This window comes from Convolutriloba macropyga, chromosome 9 (genome assembly GCF_964194025.1).
Source record: "Convolutriloba macropyga chromosome 9, txConMacr16.3, whole genome shotgun sequence".
In the NCBI taxonomy this organism is placed as follows: Eukaryota; Metazoa; Xenacoelomorpha; order Acoela; family Convolutidae; genus Convolutriloba; species Convolutriloba macropyga.
In genome coordinates, this window is record NC_134476.1 from 48,368,443 (window position 1) to 48,393,468 (window position 25,026).

At 37.6% G+C, this 25,026-nt stretch overlaps 1 protein-coding gene across 1 annotated transcript in view; it reads left to right on the forward strand.

The window, feature by feature from the left end:
* LOC142346249 (protein furry homolog-like) overlaps positions 1-25,026 on the forward strand; it is a 144,509-nt gene that overhangs the window by 38,518 nt on the left and 80,965 nt on the right. Inside the window, exons 14-25 of the mRNA XM_075398764.1 lie at positions 3,304-3,500; positions 3,870-4,135; positions 6,018-6,209; positions 6,486-6,857; positions 7,519-7,651; positions 7,944-8,404; positions 8,708-8,910; positions 11,977-12,188; positions 12,464-12,612; positions 15,627-15,939; positions 20,248-20,420; positions 20,668-20,945. Of these exons, the coding sequence (XP_075254879.1) occupies positions 3,304-3,500; positions 3,870-4,135; positions 6,018-6,209; positions 6,486-6,857; positions 7,519-7,651; positions 7,944-8,404; positions 8,708-8,910; positions 11,977-12,188; positions 12,464-12,612; positions 15,627-15,939; positions 20,248-20,420; positions 20,668-20,945 (2,949 nt within the window). The remainder of the gene's footprint in view (positions 1-3,303; positions 3,501-3,869; positions 4,136-6,017; positions 6,210-6,485; positions 6,858-7,518; positions 7,652-7,943; positions 8,405-8,707; positions 8,911-11,976; positions 12,189-12,463; positions 12,613-15,626; positions 15,940-20,247; positions 20,421-20,667; positions 20,946-25,026) is intronic.

A 25,026-nucleotide genomic window follows, 5' to 3' on the forward strand; every position in this document is an offset into this window, starting at 1 on the left:
ACTAGCTACTGACGCAGCCAAACGCTTGTCGGTCGTTTGAGAGCAATTCGCCCGACGTTAGCCGGTGATGTTTTGTTTACTTTTGTGTACTTCGGATATTTGATTTGTTTGTTATCGGAGGCTCTTCTTTGAGGAGGCTGAAAGTGATGTCTTCGGATGCTTCAATTAGTTCTTATTTAGGAGGAGTCGTTTTTGGTCTCGGCGAAATAGGAGTGGACTGAAAAAGCGAGTCTTTTCACGGCCTAATTTTTTCCACTCCATTTTCAATGTATAAAGTCACAAATCATTATTTAACCACAAATTTGTTTTTTTTTGTGGTTTGTTGTTCACATACGGCAATTTGACTTCGATTTTGCTATTTTTTTATTAAATCAGTTTTTTTTTCTAAGTTGTTTTTGTTCGTTTTTGTCAATTCTAAGTCTATTCTTTTATTTAGTCAATAAAAATGTTTTGAACCGTGCCTTTTAGGACTCGGCCTTTTTCTTTTAACAGCTCAAAGTAAATGTTTGATTTTATTGTTGCGCCGTCTTTTTTTAAATATCTGTTCACGCTTTTTCGGCTTTTTCACGTCAGTGAAAAGTCAAATTAGAGTGGCGGTTTTGGTCACACTGCAATAGTAAAGGGAGCAAAAAATTGGGAAGGTTTGAGGTGTGACTTTTATCAAAATACCTTAAAAGTCGAGTGAGAAATTGGTGTTTGAACAATTTGGTGGTTTTTGAGATAGATTTTTTTCAGGTGCGTCAACTTGACTTCTGTTTTCAGAGTTTCCTCTCCTTCAGTGCGTTTAAGACGTAACATATGTTTTCTAATTCTGCCTATGTGCCAATGCTTGAATTTAATAAGGGGCAACTAAAACTTTGTATGACTTTGCCACAATTTGTTGTCATAAAATATTAGTGAACTTTAGATTTTGTCCCTTCTTTAAAAATATGTTGTTGTATCACTTAGTGTCATCAGTGACAGGTCTGATTGGTTGCTAATGAGGCATAAAAGAACCTAATTAAGGGCTCGAGTTAAAAACTAGGTGGGTTCATGGCTTTAATACTATATTTTCTAAAAAATTTTGAGTGAATTTTTTTCACTTCTACAAGTGTTTTTTGTACTTTTTGATGTCTTATCAGTTAATCTCATTGAGGACAGGTCTCTGAGGCTGCTAAAAGGGGTAAGTCTTACGGATTTAATCGTTTTTGTTCAAATCTAATGCTTTCTTTGACTTTGACACTGATTATTGTTAATTCTTAATTAATTATTATCGAATTCTTTGAGTTTTGCGAGTTTTTCTTTTCAATTTTGTCGTCTTAATTCTTAGTCACGTTATTGACAGGTCTCATTCGTTGCTAAAAAGGCGTCAATTACGGCCATTGATTTCAGTTCAAAGCGATTGCTTTTTATGACTGATTCGATTGTTTGTTTTTGAAAAAGAATCTTCTTTGATAGTTTTGCTAGTATTTTTTGTACATTATGCTGTCTTATCACTTGATCTCATTGATGATAGGTCCCAATAGTAGTCCTTAAGGACTAAATCAATTGATGTAGTTGTATTCTTCATTAGCTGTTATGTTCTGTGCTTTTTATACTAAGTGTTTTCAAAAATTTTCAGCGAATTATTGCAATGTATGTCTAACTACGGAATGAAATAAAAAATATATGGCACTTTAAAACATTTTGTCCAAAAATCAATTTTCCTCATTTTTCTTTTTATTGAGCCTAACGGGGGTTATAGGAACCAACGGCAGCTATTTCCCGGCAATCTGCAGGGTATGGTTAACCATGTAATTAATTGCTCTCAAACGAAGTTTGTAGTAATTGTACTAGTCCTCTTGGTCTTTTTTGATGCGATTTTTCGCTTGTCCGGGATTTAAAAACGGGATAAACAGGTAGCGCCCAGCGGGCTTTAAGTGCTCCTAGGGCCTTTCAACGCACTGGTCTTCAAGTATGCGGTTCACAGAATCTGTTTTGGAGACATGCTTATGGTGCGAAGGGCGGTTGTTAAAGATTGACTCCCCCCACTGTTTCGGCCCACTATTGCCACTCCATCAGCCCCCTGTGCACACCCCCCCCCGCGCTCACTTATGCCCCTTTAATAAAGCTAAAGCTAGCCTCACTTAACCGTGCCTAGCTACTGACGAAGCCAGCCGGTCCTTTGAGAGCAATTCGCGCTCCTAATTTTTTTTACAATTAAAAATTTTAATTGTATTTGGGCGCTGTCTTTTTCTTAAAAAAAACTGTTCACACATTTGATTATTTTTGAAGGCAAATTGGAGTAGTGATTTTGGTCACGCCGAATAGGGAAGTGGAGCGAAAAAGGGAGTGGTTTTGCGGCGTGAAATTTTTCCGCTATAAATTTAAAGTAGAGTGAGAAAACGGTGTTTGTACAAAAATTCGCTTTCACGCTAGTGATTTTTTGTTGACATGCGGCAATTTCACTTTGATTTTTACTGTTTTTTCGATTTTTTGGATCGAAGTTTTTTCTAAATGGTTTTCGCAATCCATTCATAGTCCGTTCTAGGTCTAGTTTTCTGATTAGTCAATGAAAATTTTTTGAATTCTACGTCAGGACTTGTCAGTGACTGATATGTTTTTCTGCTTCGTCGAACAAAAGAATGTTACGATTTACCTCATTTTGCCGCCTTTTCAACATTTTGCGTGAAATCTTTTTTACTTCTCTAGGCTAATTTCTCTCTTCTCTCATTCTGCTAAAATTGATTTTGAACATCAGTTGCTCAGCAAAGCAATTCAAAATGAACAGAGTCAGTATAAAAAATTGAAGTCTGAAATAGAAACGGGATAAACCCATAAAGCCCAATTTTAGATGCCAGCTATTTGAACGTCGTTCCTATAAGTCTTAGTTACCATCTCTAATGCTTATTGGTTTTGATAGTTGCCCCTGTAGCCTCTCTCTAAGAAACAGAGAGACGTTTGTACGTTATGCTCAACTACGAAATGCCATCAGAATGAAAATCGGACTTAAAAAATGTTTTTTCCATATCTTCTATTCTTTCAATCCTAATCATGCTTATTGGAATCAACGGCGGCTGTTTTCCGGCAATCTGCCGGGTATGTTTTATATTTTTTGTTCTGTCTGGAAGTAGCTTAAGAGTGATGGAGTTGATGTTAACTGGCTCAAGACAGTGGCCTCTTGGTGTTTGTTTTTGTTTTATGCAAATGGGAAGACCTTTTTAATTGTTGAATCAACCTGTAAAATGGAGATGAGTTAGTGTTTCATAAGCAACGGCCTATAATTGTCTAAGGGTCTTACTTTACTTAGAAGAAGTGAGACATAGTTATCGGTTGTTTTTACAGGTATCTCATTGCTGAAGAGTACTGCAGTTGGTATTCGGAACTCATTTGACCCGTGGTTCTACTGCATCATACACTTGATGGACAGTGCCTCACATTTGAAGACCACAGGATGTGTTGAGGCTGTGAATCATGCGTGGAACTTTGCAAGTACCAGAGTGAACATGATGTACAGTCTCATAGAACAGCTTACACCTCAGGTAATGAACTAGCCTCAACATTCCCCAATGTTATTGAGTGAATCAATTATCTGCTAGATTGGTTACTAGACTTAACTCACAATCATGCTCTGCATAATAGAGCTTATAGGGTTAGAAAGGAATAACATTTTTGACGGTAACATTTTATTGTAGGCACGCCATTTTTGAAAACTTTCCTGAAGTACGCAAGCCCGTGTCTTTTTGGTGTAGATTTCTTGGATCGTTAGTTTCGTGAAAAATCGGCGTTATTGAAATGGAGTGAAAGGCCATGGCGTTTCTGAAAAAGTTTGTTTGTGCAATTTTCTGGGATTAAAGCTGCAAGGATAGTAATCATCTGTCAAATTAGTTCTAGTCCTTTTTTCCAAACAGGAGTTTAGCAAGGCAACACTTACCCGGACCCCAAAAAGACCCAACCCTATCAATGACTACTACTTATGCGTGTGGAGGAACTACATCACACTCTGCTGTGGTGGATGGACTTCGCATGACTTCAGAACCACAGCAGCAGGAACTTCCCACTCTGCATCAGGTGGACCATCAGCTGCATTGACTGCCAGTTGTCAGTCCAGCTCACAAATGAGCAACATTGAGTCCTCCCTTCACAGTTCACCGGCTTCTAATGACATACAGAACAGGCTAGCTAGTCTTGAATAACTTTCCTGCTAGTTCAATCGGTTCACTGGACTAAACGCCGCTATGTGCATCGTTTCTCCCAAACAGTCTTGGCGGCGGTAATTATACGGGTACTTTGGGAATCATAGTGTTCGTAGCCTTCAAGGAATCCTAGATCTGTATTAGCTTTCGGTAGTTCTGGTTTTTTTAATGAATGGTTTGCTGTCGGATTTCCTGCTGCCTCTTCTGTTGCATTTCACGTTACTCTTTGATGTGAATTTAGGATAGACTTACTGAGACTGGCGTCGGCAGTCTGAACATTTAAGTTAGTCTTTTTAATAGCAGCCCTCATCTTCTCAGCCGGCTATTATAGCGCTCCTATTTTTTTTTTACAATTCAAAGAATTTGAATTGTATTGGGGCGCTGCCTTTTTTTAAGATCTGTTCGCACATTTTCATGATTTTTGAAGTCAAATTGGAGTGGTGATTTTGGTCACGCCGAAACAGGAAATGGAGCGAAAAAGCGAGTGGTTTTGCGGCATGAACTTTTTTCGCTCTAATTTTAAAGTAGAGTGAGAAAACGGTGTTTGAACAAAAATTCGGTTTCTCGGTATTGGTTTTTTGTTCACATGCGGCAGTTTCAGTCTGATTTTTACTGTTTTTTCGATTTTTTGGATCGGATTTTTTTTCTAAATAGTTTTCCCAATCCATTCACAGCTCATTGTGGGCCTAGTTTTTTGTTAGAATCAAAATTACATATCTCACTAGTGGTTTTTTGTTCTCCCTAGCAGCATTTTGACATTGATTTTCTGTTTTTTTTTCATCTGATTTTTTTTAGAAATGGTTTTCCCAATTCACTCATTGTCCGTTCTAGGCCTAGTTGTTTGTTAAGTCAATGAAATTTCTTTGAATTGTACGTCAGGACTTGTCCTGCTATGTTTTTTTTACTTCGTCGAACAAAAAATGTTTCGCTTTACCTCATTTTGACGCTTTTTCAACATTTTGCGTGACATCTTTTTGACATCTCTAGTCTAGTTTCTCTCTTCTCTCATTCTGCTAAAAATGATTTTGAACATCAGTTCATCAGCAAAGCAATTCAAAATGAACAGAGTCATTTTAAAAAATTGAAGTCAGAAATAAAAACGGGATAAACCCCTAAAGCCCAATTTTAGATGCCCGCTATTTGAAAATCGTTCCTATAAGTCTTAGTTAGCATCTCTCATGCTTATTGGTATTGATGGTAGCCCCTGTAGCCTCTCTCTAAGAAACAGAAGTATGTTCAACTACGAAATGCCATCAAAATAAATCGGACTTAAAAAATGTTTTTGTGCAAAAATCTTTTTTTTTTCAATATCTTCTATTCTTTCAATCCCAATCATGCTTATTGGAATCAACGGCGGCTATTTTCCGGCAATCTGCCGGGTATGTTTCTACTTTGAGTTTTTTAATTGCTCTCAAACAAAATTGGCGGCAATTATTTTAGGCCCGTGTCCCGTGGCCTTTTTTAAATGCGATTTTTTTTTTGCTTGACCAATTTTTTGTTGACCATTTTGTCTTATCGTCATCAAAAAGGGATAAACAGGTAACTCCTGGAGAGAATTAATTTTTCGTAGAGCCTTACGCCTTAGATTGTAAATATCTGATTCGCCGAAACTTTTTTGGAGACATAAATTTCTGGTGTGGTATTTTTCGTAACTTAAACTTTCGGTCTTTTTCGTAACTTTAATTTTCTGTCTTTTTCGTAACTTAAATGCAGCTGCTCCGGTCATTTTGTCTGCTCCGAAATATATTTTTGCTGCTATTCCGGCAATTTTTCAACAGCTTTTTTTGTACTGAAAAATAGTGTGCGGTTGAATTTTCTATCTTTAAACAACAGGGGATATGATGAAAACGTTGTTTTTTCTAGCAGTGGAGGTGGATCTACGACAGGAGTGACAGCTTCAGCATCACTAGTTGGAACAACTTCGAAAGTAGAAAAGAGAGAGACTATTGGTCAGCTACTTCGTAATGTATTGATTCCCATTTTGAGAGGAGAACACATCCACTTGAAGGAGGTCACTGTACAGGCCATCGGATTCACTAATTCACACGCACTCAAGTTAGTTAAATGGTCTAATTTGGTTTGTTTCTCTGCTTCTGAGCTCAAGTTCAATGCAATGTAACTTCGGAAAAAGTTGCAGGAAAATTGAATCAAGTGGTTCAAAGAAAATTGGATGCATTAAAAAAACAGTGGGTTTTAACTGACAAAAATTGTTCCCGAGATAGATCTCTAGGCGTGCAGTCAAATAATCCTTAAATGTGTAATAATCTCAAGTGGGTAATCCTTAGATAAATAATAGTTTTCTCAAAGAGTATGTGCCAGCTAGCATTTCAGGGACAGCGTTGACGATTTCTCTGGTTTGGTGAAAGAAGCAACTGATCGCAGACCAGACAAGCGACGTCTGAAAAAGCGAGCAGAGTTACGACTGATGGTTGTGAGAATATTCTCAAAGATCTCAGAACGAGGAGTCATCTCACAATGTCTGTTCGAGCATGCCGAGAGAACCATCAGTCCCCGATCTAGTTCTACAGGGAACCCAGTTGCCGGGTTCTTCTATGACTTGATCGATTCCTACAGGCAGTGTTTGGACCAACCAAACTCCGAAATGAGCGATAGTGCGCTGAGGGAGGCTAAGATTTGTTACTCAAAGCTGATCCATTTCATGATAGCAACTGCACCCGATGGACGAACCTCCAGGACTTTCAGGTTCGGATTGTATTGAAAAAGATTCCGATTAGAAATTTGATATTCAATAAAAATTGGTGTTTAAATGCTCTCAAAGAAGTTTGTAGAAATTATATCAGTCCTCAGTTCTTGTAATGCGATTTTTCGCTTGATCAATTTTTTTGTCTGACCCTTTTAAATTTTCGTCCTCAAAGCGGGATAATAAACAGGTAAAGCCCGGTTTACGCCTTCTCTGCTCGTGGAGCCTTACGCTTTACGCCTTAGTCTCTAAGTATACGATTGACCGAAACTATTTTTGAAGACAAATGTCATGGTGTAAGGGGCGAGCTTAAACGTTCGTTTGATCCCTCCCCCCCCCCCCCCCCCAACACTAAACCGGTCCGCCCGCCTACCTACACCCGGCGATTTGGAGCCCCCTCTCGTCCAGCCCTCCTAACTATGCCCCCCATCGCTTGACACACCCCCCTCCCCTCCGCTCACCCCCACACTCAATATTAGCATTTCAGCATTCCTGAGCCCCAATTTGCCGCTAACGAAACCAACAGCTCGCGGGTCGTTTATGAGCAATTCGTCCGACGTTAGTCGGTTATGTTTGAATTAGAAATTTGTTCCGGACATGATAGCAAGATAGCAACTACCATAATTTATAAACCCAGATTAATTATGGCATAATTTGTTCCAGTTCCGAGATCCAGAGGTCTCTATTTGACTCGACAAGTGCATGGTGTGGCACTTTGGGCAATATAGCCAATGGGAAGAGTCCACCATCTACAGAACAGACCACATACTCTGAAGTGGAGTTGGCAGCATTACAGGTACGTCATTATCTGCTGATATGAGGGCAAATGAGAAGAGAAACTGAAGGTGTCGAATAAGTTGAAATTTTGATCTGTTTCCTTTCCACCCTCCTGTGAACAAAATTTTTTATAACCCTTTGCACGAACTCATTCATTTTGTTGCTGTGGAAACATTTGGTTTTCCGTTACAGAAAGTCTGACTAGCCATTAGCGGTAGTACATCCAAATATAACGGATGATGCGATGATATCAATTTGATCTATTTTCAATATCATGTGGCTCTCTTTGCATATAAGTGCCCCTGTTTCAGGCAATGTGTTCTGTTATCTCGAGCGAACCTGACGAACGAAATGCGTTCCTGTGTGAAGACAGCTACATTTACACTGGCTTGCAATACATGCTTACATCCAGAAACCAACAAGTATACAATCTAGCATGTGGTGCTATCGAGAAGCTATTCAGGAAAAACTCGCTAAACTCGGTGATTCTAAAGTGGCTTTTCCATCAGAGTTTCGAACTGAAATCTCTTGCAGTGAGTCACGCTTGCTTCAAAACAATCATAAACGTCTGTTCTGAAATGCCATATTGCAAGTTGCAATCGCTTGACGTGAATGCAGCTTCATTTGTGCTATTGGCACTATTCTTTGCTGATAGCAGTGACCTGTGTATTCGTGAGAAGGCACTGCAGTTGCTGTATCTACTGGGGAGCAAAGTGTTGGGCGTTATTGACGTCCTGGCTTCCTCTGTGGATAATCAGTCGGGCAATGAGGGGTAAGTCAGATTGAGAGTTGCTCTGTACGAAACTTTTCGATGGTATGATAGACTTTTTTGACAAGGTCTCTTAACAAGGTGACTCATTTTTCCTACAAAAACTCAATTGTTGAGAATAATTTAATAGTACTTATCGGGTGGAAACGGAGATCAAACGCGACCAAATTTAGGTCTGCGTATATTTGAAAAATGTGGTAATTGACCAAAAGATGTGACTGTTCAATTTAATGATCCGTCGAAGCTGCTTGTGCTTCGTATAATAAAATCGTTTTAAAACGGAATATTAAAACTTGATTGTTTTAGAGTTCCCAACTTGCATGTGTTGGGATCTGACATTGCAGAAGAGGAGTTGGATCCATTCACACCTCAGGAGGAGGGATTCGGGGCTTTTGGAATGGACGAGTCTTTCCTAGCTGCTACTCCTGCTGCGTACTACAAGACACAGAGACATCTGTCCAAGGAGCTGAGTCGCACAAGGCCTGAACTGACGCTTGGAATACTATCAGGTACTACACAGGAATGTAGGCAGATCCTAAAGAGGAAACAAAACTACTTTTGAACTGCCTAGTATTTTGCATTTTCAAAAATCAAACTCCTTTAAATTGCCAGAAGAGTGATCAATTAGTGACTGTAAAGGAGGCTCTGAACATTAGAAGTTGATTAAAAGCCGCAAAGCGATAGCTGAGGCTATTTTTGGCCTTATCTTGGCCTATTATTGGGTTTTTTCGACTCGAAGAGGAGTATTGGTTTTCGTAAGTTTTTTTACCGGAAGAACTATTCGTTCAGAGTAAAATTCGGTCAAGAGTAAAATTGCCATGTGAACTAATTTTTCCCTTCGCGAGAGAAATTTTTTGATCATGCGCTTTGATCGGTGAATGACTTTTCGACTTTGATAAGTCTTTTTGACAGAATGCCGCATATAGATAACAATTTTTCAGTTTTTTTTCAACCAATTGGCCCAATTGTTTTGCTTATAATTCAGGTTTTTGTACAAATAGTTTTTAATAGAAGCTTTATTAATATGTGAAACTCTGAAATTGATAACAGAATGTTTTTTAGAGTCTGGCAATGCGTTTTAAATTATAAATGAGCACATATTTCCCAATTTTTTAATTCAATTTTGGGTCATTTGAATTTTGGATCTTAGAGCGGAGTTTTTTTCGAAAACAGTGCATATGGAAATTTAATTTATATTTCATGCATTGAATGCATCTTTATAACGTGAAGTATTTTTGTTTTTATAGAATTGTACATATGTTTTCCCGTTTTTGGCAGTTTTTGTCCAATTTTTCTGTTTTTTGTTTGTTTTTGGATTTAATTACGTGAAAGTCTTTTTGTGAACTGTCAGGAGTTCCTATTATATTTTACCAATAATTGAATGATTTTGTGCCGTTCAGTATTTGAATTTCTGCAAAATTTTTTTGAAGTGTAAATTTGAAAAAATGTTCACAATTTTTTTGCAATATTTTATTGTTTCCAATCTTTGTACTATGTTTCTACATTTTAATCTTTGGAGAAGGAGCTATAAAATTTTATGCTAAATAAGGAAATGTAATTGTTTTTCTACATCAATTCGTTTTCCATTTTTTCCAATTTGTTTCAATTTTTTTTTGTCAATTTGTTTTTCAATTTTCAAAAATCAAGAACTGGTCTTTCTGTTTTCCATGTGTTTTTGTTTTTCCTTATTCCTTGCACTCTGACATGTATCAGTCTACCATTTTCCCGAGATCTATAGTTCTTTTGAGCTCTGCTTTTTATCAGTTGTTAAAAATAATGGTTTTAGCCTTTTTCTCATTGTTTGCAATTGATTTCATTTGGCATAGTGCGGCACTGAGATTTTGCTTGAGATGCCATTTAAACAACTTGATTGTTAATTAATGCTACGAATGGTATTGGGGTTTTAGTTTTGATTTTTTATGTTTTTTGCCTGCATATTCTGTTTCTGTCTTTTTGGTGATTTTGTAATTCACTAAATTTTCATCTTCTTGCGATTTTCTTGCTTATTTTCGTCGAAACGTTGCTTTTTTGTTTGACTTAAGATTGTTGTTTTCTCTGCATCGATATGGTCTGCATGGAGGCATTGGCTATTTGAGAAACCAGATCTTTTGGTGGATACGAATTTGAGGCGTTTCCTGAATTCTTCCGGCTATGTTTTTTATTTCGTCAACAGGATTTTTGTTGCGACCATATGACAAATTGCGTCCGTGACGTTACGATCAAGCCAATTGCGTGCGTGACGTCATTTTTCACTCGTAGTGAGAGGGTTCTCTTGTTCTTTAGCGTGTTTAAATTTTTGGTCACGCGTGACTTACCTCACTCTCAAAAATGACTTGCTGGCTCTGAAATTGACTTTCCTTTACTTTTGTTCAAAGAGATAAGGACAAGAGAATGTGTGTCAATCTAACTGAAGAGTATTTAAGGGCAGCTAATAGAATCAGCAATAAGCAATTATTAAACTATAACAGCTCAACGTTTTTAAAAAGTTTCTTTTTTCGTCTTTTTCTTCTGCAATCTTTTTGAAACTACAGATCTACGAAGCTAGTTCGGGTATTTTGTGGCGATCTACCAGCTATGTTTCCATTTTAGATCGAGCAGTTACAACAAAAGAGTTGACACAAACAAAAATTGACCATCCGAAATACTATAACGCCAATAAAACAAACTTGTTTGAAGTCTGTGAAAGCTTTCGGGCGGAAATTACAAAAAAATCAGCGCGAAAACACCAAATATCGCTGAAACAATATGTTTTTACACATTTCTCACTCACTGAAAAATGGCAATATGAACAAAAAGCACTTTTTTTGTTCCACGCAGTAAGTTTTTATCAACAGGCAAGTCACTAAATGTTTTTATTCTTCGTTCTAATTTTTGGGGAAATTTTTGATCCAAAAACAAGCTCCTCCAAAACAGGCATAACTTACTAGCGATTTGATATTATTTGATTTATTAAATAATCGAAGAAACTTCTACGAATTCGAGTAAAACAACAACATTGCTGGAAGTAAATAATAGCAGATTGTTGCAATGAAATTTCAATATTTGTTTGCTCTTTTTTTATGAGATTGCAAACAGACTTGGGCTAAATAGTTCATCGGTGAATCTTTTTGACGTTTTTAATTGCTCTCAAATGAAGTTTCTAGCATTTATTTTAGCCCTGTGGTCTTTTTGCATTTTTTTGCTTGACCGGTTTTTCGTCTGACTCATTTGACTTTTCGTCTCGAGCTTTCCGCCTTACTAGTCCCTTTGCGATTCACCGAAATTGTTTAGGAGACATAAATTCATGGTTTTACCCCTTCTTTCTTTCCCTCCTTAAACTAATTGCCGGTGATATTTTTGATGTTTTTGTTCATCAACTTTGTCTTGGATCTCATTTTTTAATAACTTAACACCGACTTTTTGGGCAACCTGCCGGCTATGTTTTCATAATGTAGCTCATGTTATTTATTTGACACAATGTTTCATTTCTGAATATTGACTTGGTTTTTATTGACTTCCCTGTACAAGCGAACAATAACTACAAGCGAACGATCTGCTCATTTCCAAAGGAATACAAAAATTTCTTTGCATTTTAGAATTCTCCTGTCGTTTCGAAATGACATCACCCGCAGGCAGAGAGACACTGCTCAAGTGCATACTGCCCTGGATGGAGAATGTAGAGCTAGTGGAACCCTCTTTTCTTCCAGCTGTAATCCCTCTCACCCCGATTGCCTCTTCGTCTGGAAATAGACTGCTGAGTGGGGGAGGAGGTCGCAAGTCTCCACCAGGGGCAAGCAATAGGAGTAAGGTAAGAAATGATACAGCATATTTCAGAGCAAAAAGGAAAAGTACGAAGGTTTCAAAGAACAAAGAAGGGTTCAAGATGCAGAAAATATTAACTTTTTCACTGCCTTTTTTTGCGAAATGTGGATCCTTCTTTTGTGTCTTACCTTAGTCGGAGACAATGATATACTTTTTAGTAGAAGCTTTTGTCTATTCTGAGCTTTTCTTAGAAAATAATGGAACATTTTCAGCAGTGAGATTTGTACTAAATGCGATAATGCATGAGGTTTGCCTGTTTAGAAGGCATCTTCGTGTAAGGACCCTGCCCTGCATTTCACTCCCCTGAGCTGGGCACTGGGCTGGGGATCCACAGCTGCCACAGACACTATCCTCACTAACCTGTTCTACGTCACTGTTCAATTCGCATCAGAACACTCCGACTCATTAAGGTAATAAATACCTCATCATCTACTATCACTTTGTAGATAAGTGTTCCTTCATCGGCTGTCATTTGAAAACTTGAAAACTTAGTTTAAAGGTACTACGCTATACTAAAGAAGATTTATTGGGGGGCATGGTCTAAGCAACTTATTGTTATCTACATCGTTCATTTTACTTCGAATTTCTTCATTATGCCCATATCTGGCCGGATATACTTAGCAGAATTCATTTTTAATTGCTCTCAAACGAAGTTTGTAGCAATTATATTAGTCCTGTTGGTCTTTTTTTATGCGATTTTTCGCTTGACCGATTTTTCGTCTGACGCTTTTGACTTTTCGTCCTCAAAAACGAGATAAACAGGTAGCGCCCAGCGGGCCTTAAGTGCTCTTAGAGCCTTTCAGCTCTGTTTCACAGCTCAAACTTTTTGGAGACTCTCAAACGACCGCTCACCGGTCGTTTGAGAGCAATTCGCCCGACGTTAGTCGGTTATGTTTATTTTTATAGCTGCGAAGCTGTAAGCTGAGCGTAGCTATATTGCGGTGCTCTTGGTTTTTTACAATTCAAAGAATTTGAATTGTATTGGGGCGCTGTCTTTTTTACGACTCGAAGAGGAGTATTGGAGAAGTCCTTTTTTTTTAATCAATTTTATTGGAGTGATTTTTAAAGCGGGAAATGAAACGCGTGAAAAAATTTGGAGTGGTTTTTGTGCTGAACAAAATTGAAGAGTGGAGCGAAAAGAGAGTGGTTTTTGTTCATACCGCTGTTTTTGAGAGCGATAAATTGATGTGTGAAAAAATTTTCTCTAAGCGAGCGAAATTTTTTTGTTCACATGCGGCTTTTTAAAACCGTTTTTTTGTTATTTTTTGGTTTAGAGGTCTGATTATGATATTGTGTGATGCTTAGGGTTGTTTTAATAGTGATTCGCAAGTTTTTGGTCATTAATAAGATTTTTATGCCATTTTGCTGGTTTTTCAGCTATTTTGCTGAATTTTAGGCGAATTTAAGCAATTTTTTGCGTTTTATTTTGTTATAATGCTTTGTAATGGCTTTGAATAGACGCATGTTAGTAACTGAGTCTTTAGATACCAAGTGATTACATTCTCTTAGGTTGGAAACGATTTTTTTGTTTAGAAAAATGACAATAAACTGAAAAATTTTGAATTATTTTTCTTAATTTTTTGCAGTTTTTCGTTTTTTTTCTAAACTTAGAAAAATTTTTCAGCCTATTCAACCTTCCTATTGTTTTCGAAGTCTTCCAGTACTAATTCACTCCAATTAACGTGTTTTGGGTCTATGTGCTCCCGTGAAATTGAAAAAAAGCTCAATTTTTTCTATGATTTTTTTTTAATTTTTTTAAATGCCCTTTGTTCTTCAATTTTTTATAGCATTTGGGGATGCCTATAGTCCAAACTAGTTGTCCTTGATGCATGTTGATGATTTTGATTTCAGTTTTGAATCATTTTGTTAAAGATAATTGAGTAACTTTTATGAAGAGTTCCGCAAATTTTCGTGTTTTTTTTTGGAATTTTTGCTGAGTTCTTCTGATTGTCTGCTTTTTGCTATTTTTTAATGGTCTAGTTTTTGATAGGAGCTTTTCTAGAGGTTTTGTTGAAATATATTTAGTGCACTTTTCAATGACAAATATCACTAACTTTTCTTAAACACTAACTTTTTTTCTATTTTTTTCGTTCTTCGTTTTTACTCATATAAATAAACAATGATTTGGATTGGTGGACGCTTGACCAGATGTAGTATTAGAAGTTTTTTGAAATAATGATTTGATTTCAGCATAATGGTATTTGATTCATTATTTGTGGCCAATTTTTTTTGTTTTTTTACAGAAAATATTTTTGGTTTTGTTTTTCATTTCCTTTCTTTTACCTACGTTTATTCTACTTGAAATTTGTGTTTGGTTTTTGTCTCAAATAGCAGTGTTTCAACAAAATTAAACTTAACCTATTTCACGGGTTTTTGCCAAAAGTTGTTTTTAAACTTGCAACTCAATGTAAAATCTTTATCACGTGCTTTATCGTCTTCTCTGGTCAGTTATTTTTTCATTGTTCTTTTTCTTTTTTTTTGTTTTAAAGTGACAAGTGTTATTCAATAGGATAAGCATTATGTTAGTTTTTGTGGTCAATCAGTAGAGTAAGTTTTATGTTTGTTAGGGGCGTTCGTTTTTTCCTTCGAGTCGTTTCCGGAATTCTTCCGGCTATGTTTTTTTTTTAAGATCTGTTCACACATTTTCATGATTTTTGAAGTCAAATTGGAGTAGTGATTTTGGTCACGCCGAAACAGGAAGTGGAGCGAAAAAGCGAGTGGTTTTGGGGCGTGAAATTTTTTCGCTCTAAATTTAAAGTAGAGTGAGAAAACGGTGTTTGAACAAAAATTCGCTTTCTCGCTAGATGTTTTTTGTTCACATGCGGCAATTTCACTTTGATTTTTACCGTTTTTTCGATTTTTTAATCGCATTTTTTTCTAAATGGTTTTCCCAGTCCATGCATAGTCCGTTCAATGTCTAGTTTTCTGTCTAGTCAATGAAAATTCTTTGAATTGTGCGTCAGGACTTGTCCTGCTATGTTTTTTTGTTTCGTCGTCTGACGCTTCATTTTCGTTTTACATTTGTTCTAGAACATTCTGTCTCGTCACTGCTTAAATGGCTTTTTCGCGCTTGATTTCACGCTTTCTGTGTGACCTAAATTGCTGTTCCTAAAACAAAGTTGATTGTAAGAAAACAGATTGTATGGTCCGACAGCCGAGTGGTTAAGGCGACTGGCTGTTAATCCGGAGATCGACGGTTCGGGAAAATTTTTTTGCACCCAAAAACAACCTCCTTTGAAATAAACTTGTAAGTTTTATAGGCGGCGGCGATAACTATTATCAACTAGTTCTGTATCTTTTTCCATCTGTATTTTACGGCACGCAAGTCTATTTCGCAGCTATTCCGGCAATCTGCCGGCTATGTTAATTAATAGTAGAAAAATGCGCATTTGTTTTCGAGCCACTTCGAATAACTTGATTTTAGGAAGATTTGGCAAAGCCTATGTAACAGTTTCCACGACAATTGTGCAATCATTCTGCGCTTCCTACTCCAAATGGTTGCCATATCATCGCGATGCGCTAAGCTACTAGCAGCTGCTAAAATTGTAGTTGCATTCATGGCCAAAGGGAGTAAGGAGCACGTGATATCGTTTTTGCTGTCGGAGCTGTCCTTCATAGACGCCATCCCTAACTCTGTTAGGAAGTCTTCAACGTGCCCCTACTTCAACGTAGTCAGTGGATCTACAGGAAGTTCAAACTCGCACAGCAGAGCCAAGTCCGATTCTACAGTTATACAGGTTAGTGATGGTGTTTCATTTTATCGATATGATGCTCAGTACGCAAAAAATGCGCCTAACGAACTAACTAACCTTAAGTGGACCCTCTGCTTTATTGCTCTTGAACGAAGTGTGAAGCAATTATTTAATCTTCCAACGCGCCTTTTTACCCTCACACTCCCCTTTTCATCCCCGTGCACCCGTAACCCCTCCCCCCAGCACCACCACTCGCATGCTCCAGCCCACCCTCTCGGTCAAGCTAAACCTAGTCTCCCTAAGCCGCAGCCAGCTACTGGCGGAAGCCAACTAGTCGTTTGAGAAATTCTCCCGATGTTGGTCGGTTATCTTTAATAGCCGCACAGAGATAGCTGGGGCTATTATTGGCCTTCTCTTGGATTTTTAATAGCCGCCTCAGCTTATCTCAGCCGGCTATTATAGCGCTCCTATTTTTAGCTGCGAAGCTGTAAGCTAAGCGGACCTAGACCTATATTGCGGTGCTACCTATAAAATTTATCTCGCTTTCGGTACTAGAGTTCGAAAATTTTCCTTGTATGCTTTGCGAAAGTTTGAACCTTCTGTGCTATGCAGAGCTGCAGGCGAACTCTCTCCTTTTGATCAACTGTTAAATAGACGCCCTCAGCCTCTCAAACGGCTATTATTTAGGAGCTCTCCTTTTTTACAATTCAAATAATTTGAATTGTATTGGGGTGCTGTCTTTTTTTAAGATCTGTTCGCACGTTTTCATGATTTTTGAAGTCAAATTGGAGTATTGATTTTGGTCGCACCGAAGCAGGAAGTGGAGCGAAAAAGCGATTGGTTTTGCGACTTGAATTTTTTGCACTCTAATTTAAAACTAAAGTGAGAAAACGGAAACGGTGCTTGTTTACATGCGGCAATTTCACTTTGATATTTACTGTTTTTTCGATTTTTTGGGTTGGATATTTTTCTAAATGGTTTTCCCGATTCATTCATAGTTGATTCTAGGCCGTTTTTTTGTTTGAACCAAGTTTTCATTTCTCGCTAGTCGTTTTTTGTTCACATGCGGCATTTTGACATCGATTTTTTTTTGTATCTGATTTGTTTTAGAAATGGTATTCACAATTCACTCATAGTCCGTTCTAGCCTTAATTTTTTATTTAGTCATTCCTTGAGTTGTACGTGAGGACTTGTCCTGCTATGTTTTTAAAATTCAAAGAGAAGTGTTGGTTTTCTTGAGGTTTTTTTTACCGGAAGTATTTTTCATTCAGGTGGAACTTTGACCTAAAGTCGAAAGTGATTAAAACTGTCATGTGAACTAATTTTTTCTGACCGAAAATGTTTTTGATCATGCGCTGCGTTCAGTCAACGACTTTGAAAAGTGTCTCGACTTTGAAAAGTTTTTGACAGAATGGTGCATATAGATACCCGGTTTTTTACCGTTTTTTCGCGCAGTTGGACCAGTTTTTATCTGGAAAGTGGTTTTTTTGTGGAAATTTTTTTTATTCGATGCTATTTTGAAATGTAACCCTCAGAAATTAATGCCACTGTTTTTTGGAAAGTTTAATAATGCCTTTCAGGTTCAAAAGGGGCGCAATTTAAAAATTTTTTAGTAAATTTTGACTTTTCATTAATTTGATAATTTTTGGCTCTCTAAATGGACTTTTTTTTGGAAATTAGTGCATATGGCAACATACTTTTGATAATATATCCATTCAATGCTGCTATATGACTTGAGGTGTTTTGTGCATATAATTATCCGATTTCCGCAATTTTTTGTTTAAGTTTGCTCATTTTATTTGGTTTCAGGCAATGGAAACGATGTTTTTGTGCACCATCGGAGATTTCAATTTAACTTTATTAAAAGCCGCAAAGCGATAGATGAGGATATTATTGGCCTTCTCCTGTTTTTTTGTTTTGCCAAGATTTTCGTTTCTATCATAGATTTCACAATCCCCTCAAATCTGCCTTTTGTTTCATTCGTTCATGCAATTCAACTGGGTCGAATGAGTGTGTGCCACGGTAAATGAAGGTGATCTCACGGCAGCTAATAGAAGCAGCATTAAGGTATTCAGATTCTGAATCAAAATATAACATCTCAGCTTTCAATGAGAATATTTCTGTTCTTTTTTCTGTTTTTGAGACTGCAGATCTGCAAAGCTATCGCGGCTTTTTTTGACAATCTGCCGGCTGTTTTTGGTAGTTGAATTTTTTCAGTCTTTGAAATTCAGTGAAAATTTTTCGAAAAGTGCAATTTTAAAAAATATTAGTGTAAAAATCTGACAATTCTTTGAATTTTCCTTTTGCTTTTTTTCTATTCAGGGCGATGGCTATCAAAGTTTGTACGTCTCCATTGCTAAATAATTAAATATATTTAATTTATACTATTTAATTTTTTCATTCATTTTTAAACTTTCATAAGTCAAGAAGTAGTTCATGTTTCTGCGTTTCTTACAATGTGTCAATTTGCTGACATTCTACCATGTATCATTCTAGCATTCTCCTAACACATATATTTATTAGTTCTGCTTTTTTCAGTTGATCGAAAATTTTAATGATTTTAGCTTTTTCGTAGGTTTTTGTCATTCCTGTTTTGCAATTGATTTTTCTTAATATTAAACAGCAGTGAAAATTTGCCGGAATTCTTCTCCCTCCATTTTTGACTGATTACTCTATTCAGTGATTTTCCTGGTGTCTTGCTTTTATTTTGATTCGATTTTTTGCCTTTGAATATTATTCTGTTTCTTTTGCATTTTGAAGATTAATTTAATTTTTGCTATAGTAAGAAGTCAATTTTTGTATCATGTCTCCAAAACGCGACAAGTATTTGTTTTTTTTGGGATTATTTGCTGTGACTGCAAAACAACGTCGTGGTTTCTTCAGCCCTTGTTTTTGGTATTATTTTTTGAAAACTGCAGTTTATTTTCTACGAAAATCTGCCATATCATTGCAGTGTTTTGGGTGTTACAGTTGGGTGTTATTGCGGAGTTGGGTGTTTTCGCGACCAGCATCATTAGTTATTTCCTGACAATCGTTATTTTTTCAATTTTTTGAGCTGATTAGTATTTTGACCATCTTAAGAATTTCCGCGATTTTTCAATGTTACCAAATATTTAATATATAATTTTGCGGCATTTGTTCCTCGTTGTGACAGTGGTACAAGTTTTACCATTTTTTTTATTAAAAATCGGAGAGGCAAAGAGGTAATGTCTCAAGACAAAAGGTAATGGTTTCAGCTGCATTTGTGGTTTTTTGTGAAGTTCTGACGCTTTGAATCGCTTCCGGAATTCGTCCAGCTTTGTTTTTTTTCGTCATGATTTTTGATACGACCATATGACGCCACAACCACTTCAAATCTGCTTTTTGTTCATTCGTTCATGTAGTTTTGACTGAATTGCGTGTGTGACGTCATTTTTCACTCTTAGTGGAGAGTGTTCTTTTGTTTATTCGCGTGATTAAATTTTTGGTCGCATTTGACTTACCTCACTCACAAAAATGACTTCCTCACTTTGGGATTCACTTTTATTTGCTTTAATAAAGAGATAAGGTCGAATGGGTGTGTGTCACTCTAAATGAAGGTTATTAGAGAGCAGCTAATAGAGGCAGCAAAAACTTGCTGCCTCTAATCAAGATTTTTAGTCAAAATATGACACTGTTTTTTATTGTTCACATGCGGCATTTTGACACTGATTTTCTTTTTTTCATCTTTTTTATCTACTTTTTTAGAAATGGTCTTCTCACTTCATTCATAGTCCGTTCTAGGTCTATTTTTTTTTCTTAGTCAATGAAAACTTCAAAACTTCAAGACAATCAAAACTTAGACAATCAAAACTTCAAATCTGCTTATGCAATTTCGACTGAAATGCGTTCGTGACGTCATTTCTCACTCTTATAGAAGCAAGTTCTTTTTGTTCATTTGCGTGATTAAGTTTTGGTCACATGTGACTTCCCTCACTCTCAAAATTGACTTCCTCACTCCGAAGTTGACTTTTCTCAACTTTAATTCATAGAGATGAGGTCAAGTGGATGTTTGTCAATCTAATTGAAGATTATTTGAGAGCAACTGATAGATGAAGCAATAAATTATACAGATTCGTAATCAAATAGAACATCTCGGCATTTTTACAAAAGAAAATTTTTTCCCGTCGGTTTCTTTTACTATCTTTTTGAGACTGCAGATCTACAAAGCTATTGCGGATGTTTTTCTAGCAATCTGCCGATTACGTTTAAAACTTTAAATCTTGTGAGTGCTCTATAATAACTTCATTTATGTGTAACTTGGTTTTAACCAGAATTGAATAAATTGCAGTGTTCTGATATCATCTTTAGACAAAGTTCTTGTTCCTATTTTAGGTTCCGTCAACAGCAGGTACCACTATAGCGACTAGCACTCTACCTGCTTCTAGTCGCGTGTCTAACAACATAGATGCTGCAACCTCTTCATCAGGAGGTGCAGCAGTTGTCACCAAAGGAAACAAAGAGAAACACTCCACTCTTCCACCAGATTTCTACCAGCCACCACTATTGTTAGTTGAGAAAGCTAATTGACAACACAGAGTGAATGGTTTTTGTTTGTGATCTGCGGAAGGTTTTTCGATTACGTAAATGCTGAAGCAGTGCCAAAAAGATGCGCAAAATTGGTTGCTAATTCGACAGAGCAGCTGTTCACATGATCTTGGTTTAAACATGTTCTCTCCAAAGCTATGTATCTGCAATGATAAGGGTTAAAAAACAAAGTGATTTGAAAAAAAAAGTTTACTTTTTCCCGTTTAGGGGTCCAGAGAAATCGGTGAGTGTGCCTGCAGTGGCCCAGAAGACCACCCTCTCTTCAGCTCACTCTCACACAAGTGTGAGTCACAGGACGACCAGTGGAGACGACATGGCAACAACTGTCCATTCTAGTAGCACCTGTGTTGTTAATCAGATCGGAAGTGGAGGTGGCTCAGGATGTACTGTCGCGGGAAGAGAAGGCGCTCTCGAGTGCAGTGGGGGATCCGGGACTGGACTGTCATCGCCATTGGGAGAATCTACGGGGGAGCAGTGTCATAAGGGTGGGTCGAGTTAATAACCAATACTAACCTTAATCTCTCAAACTAACAACATGTTTGAGAAGAGGGACATTTTAAGTGGTCTGTTATTCAGCGATGAGTGCAAAGATTTGAAAATATATGAAAGCAATAATTCTATAAAGTGCGACTCGTTATATTCATATCGAATTATAGATTTCTTTTAGCCTAATTTTAACGAGGCTCGGTACTGTGCTTTTGCAAACAATGATACGACCTCGATCATCAACAGTCTTGGCTTAGTTGCGTAGAGATAGGAGACTTTCAAAATAATTCAGAGCAATTGATGCTTTGTATTGCGTTTGATTTCTTACTTCTCACTTTTTCTACTTGATGAATTGCGCATTCATAGAATTATCTCACTCATTAGATTAAACAATGTAGTGAATACGGTCAAGGTCAAGAAATCAAAATCTAACGAAAATAAGATCAGGGCAGCTAATTTCCGGCTGCATTTGGCAACACGACCAGCGGGACTTGGCAACACAGTTCTTTTCTACTCCTGTCGGTAGCAGACTTCAACAGTTTCTCCCTTTGTATTTGCAGCGTCTTTTTTCGTTGTCAATTAGAGTCCGGTCTAGTTAATTTTCGTTACTTGATGTGGATGCCACTAGGGATGTTTGGTTTCCGCAATCCTTGCTGTGCCTGTACAGTTTGATCAGGACTCGATCTTAACTCCTACTATCACTGACAAACCCTTCGGTGCAGCCGTCTGACTTTATTATTCGAATTCATTCTGCGTGAAGTTCTAGCTTTCCTTCTAGCTCTTCCAGTTGATTACACAATGTCTGTTTTTCGGAGTTGCTTAAGTTTTCTGCCTTCAACTTCTCCAATATTGACAGTTCAAAAATTGGAGCGGCAGCTTCCACTAATTTGAATACTTGCAATGTGTCTTTCCGACAGTAGTTGACGTCTGTGCAACAACGTTCATTGTCTCTGAGAAATGGTAGTTAGTGAACTACTCATCTCAAAACTTTACTCTTTTCTTCTAACATGCACTTGGTGTCATTGTCGAATTTTTTGGAATACTTTGGGTTTAATACTAACTTCTGCTGTTTTCTGCTGCCTTCTAAGTTATTGTACATCTTGAAGCATCGATAGACACTTTCGGCTGTCTTCATGTTTTGTCAGGTAGCGTTCTAGCTCGGTGAGGCGTCTGGAGAATAACTTGAGTAGGCCAGCTTGCTCTTTCTCTAACGTCTTGAGTTGGCCCTTGACTTCAATCCACTGTTTTCCAGTGTCTACTGGGAACTCTGCTGGCCATCGTTACGGGTTGTGCTTTGGTCTACCAAATTGAATTGAGGATTCGTTGCTGTTCGTGTTGTTGTCCGCTTCGGCGGACCAAATGTTGCGGCTGCTCAAAAATCTCAGAGGAACCGAAATATCACAGCCTTGTTCTCGAGTATTACGCCGGCTTGGTTTTTCACTGAATTCGATTGACTAATAATGTCGCCCAAAAAATTGTTTTTTCGGTCGTATTAAAGGACTGTAACTTATTTTGATTGAAGTTAAGAAAATACTTAGTGATAATCGATATTCAATCTCGTGCTGAAGTCTGTAAGTCCTCGGCCAATAGCTAGTATTGTTGCTAACCTCTTGTGAAGAAAGCTCAACTAACTTAGAAATCTAAGGATCTTAAGATATAGCACAACTTAGAATAAATGACTGAAGTTAACGAGGAATCAAATTTGAGTTTATTCTGAGAGCCAACTGCTCTTGGTAACAGGCTCTAATGGTTCAAAATACAAAATGGTTTTTTTCAAACAATTCGGTTAAAATAAGTAATCAGGTAATTATCGTTTATATAATCACTGCTACAAGTAAGTGATTTAGATCAATATTTATATAGTAAACAACAAATTACTGCAATATTTGATGTTGTTGGCATAAGCAAGGCTGATACGTACGTAACTCTAAATGCCTCAAACGTGTGACATTCGACCGTAAATAAACACCTGAATGATCATAGAATTTAAGAAATTTAACAGTAAATAAAATACCAAAAAAATGTAATGTTTGCACCATAAGTGTTCATAGCCAAACTTGTGGGTCTGATGCGATAACGCTCGTTGGGTTCATGAACAGCTTAGAGGTTACCCTAGCCATGTGTTATAACTTCGGTTACTCAGGTTTGCCCTTCCCAAAATTGCGGAGTGTTAAAATGTTCTGTCCCAAATTGTAAATTTTTTTAAATTTTGTCCATCTTTGAGTTTTGACAAAACTTCAAGTTTGAGGTTTGATTTCATTTCGGTTGGTCTGATGGTTCGTGTTTTTTTTCAATATTGGCGCCAACATCGCCGGCGATGTTTCCGATCTCGGTAACATTATCGTAGGATACTGCCGCGAGTTTCACTACCTGTTTGTTGAGTTCGCCATGTGCCGTTTTGACTCTCGCTCTTTGTACGACGCCATTGTCGCCTTTGAAGACTTGGATGACTCGTCTCATCATGTATACATGCGTTTCAGTGAATAATCTACCATCCAAACAAGTTCTTTTAGTAATCGCACATCTTTTGTCCACTTTGATCTCTGATTCCATTCGGGAAGATATTCACGAGTCCTTTTTTCCAAATATCATATCGGCATATGCTTGAGCTCTTTTGAATGTTTTTCTCAGGTCGTGAAATCACTTGGTGTATGGCATGAAAAGTGCACTCGCGTTTTTTCGTCATATCTGGAAATGATTTGGTGTCAAGGCTGTCAAATCTTCTGGGTTGTCACTTTTTAATGTCAGGGTTCTTGCGCTGAGAGTTTGTTCCACACTAACCATGCTTGTGCTAAGTACCTCGTCTTGGAGGCTTCAGTTTTCCAGGATTGCAATCATGTCTTTCTGGCAACTTTGAATCAGTTTTTCCCAGCTTCCAAGGTGTTGGGCGCCGGGATGGTTGAATATCCCAATGATCCTTTTTCTGTGGTAAGTCACTTTCAATCTTAGCTTTGTCCCATTCTTCCAGGATTGCCTTGAGTTCCTTAGCTGCTCCAACGAAATTTGTGCCGTTGTTGCTGATTATTGTATTTTGATAGCCACTACTTGCCAAGAATCTTGCAACTGCAGCTAGACATGACTCGGTATCTATTGACTGAGCAACTTTGATGTGCACTGCTCTCTCGCTGTTAGACAAGTGAAGAGGCAACAACATCTCTTCAATGATCCTCCTGGAAACTTCACTTCGATGGATCCGAATAAGTTGACTTCAGTTTGGGTGAATGGGAAAACATGTTCATCAAGTCGTTCTCGAGGTAGGTCCGCCATCGGTGGGTGGATTGCGTTGGCGTTCCTGTGTCTCCTTTTGATACATATTGATTTGATTTTTCTTAATGCGATTTGCAATCCAACAATACGGAACTTTTGAAGAATGATTCTCACATTTTCTGGCTTCGTGCAGGTTTTCGCGATGTGCTCTCTCCAACGGATCTTGTATATCTAGATGCTTCGCTGTTAACAATATAGGGTGTTTGGCATTGTAATCAAGGTTCGAGTGCTTCCGTCAACCTTTCACTCGTATTGTTCAATCTTCCTCTATGAAGGGTGACAATTTTGCGATATCCAATGTGTTCTAGATTTCTTTTGTTTTTTATCGACATTCCTGAAGCTTTCGGTTTGAATAAATCGAATTAATATTTAATCTGCTTGGTGGATCTCTTCTGCTTTGAGAGGTCCGTTCTCCTTCGACTTGAACCTCTTGCATTAGGCGATAAAGTTTCTGATTCTGTTGAAGCTGTTTTAGCGGTTCCAGTCAAATGCTTGCTTAGCTTGTGTTTCTGTCACTACAGCACTGATAGCTTGCTCAATTTCGAGTTCGTTCTCCCGACGCCACGGCTTTGGCCACTTATCTGCGTCTGTTTGTGGCCGTGCTGGTCCGTTTAACCACACGGACTCCCGGAGTCCTTCAATGAACATTCCTCGGTTTCCGATGTTGGCAGGGTTTTGACAACTTTGACATGTCTCCATTGATCAGTTTTGAAGTAATTCTGCTGCTGTTCGCAACGAACACTTGTCGTTTCTTGTGCGCTTCTCGTATCCTCTGTAGTACCGCTGATGAGTTGGTCAATTTTTAGTGTTTGT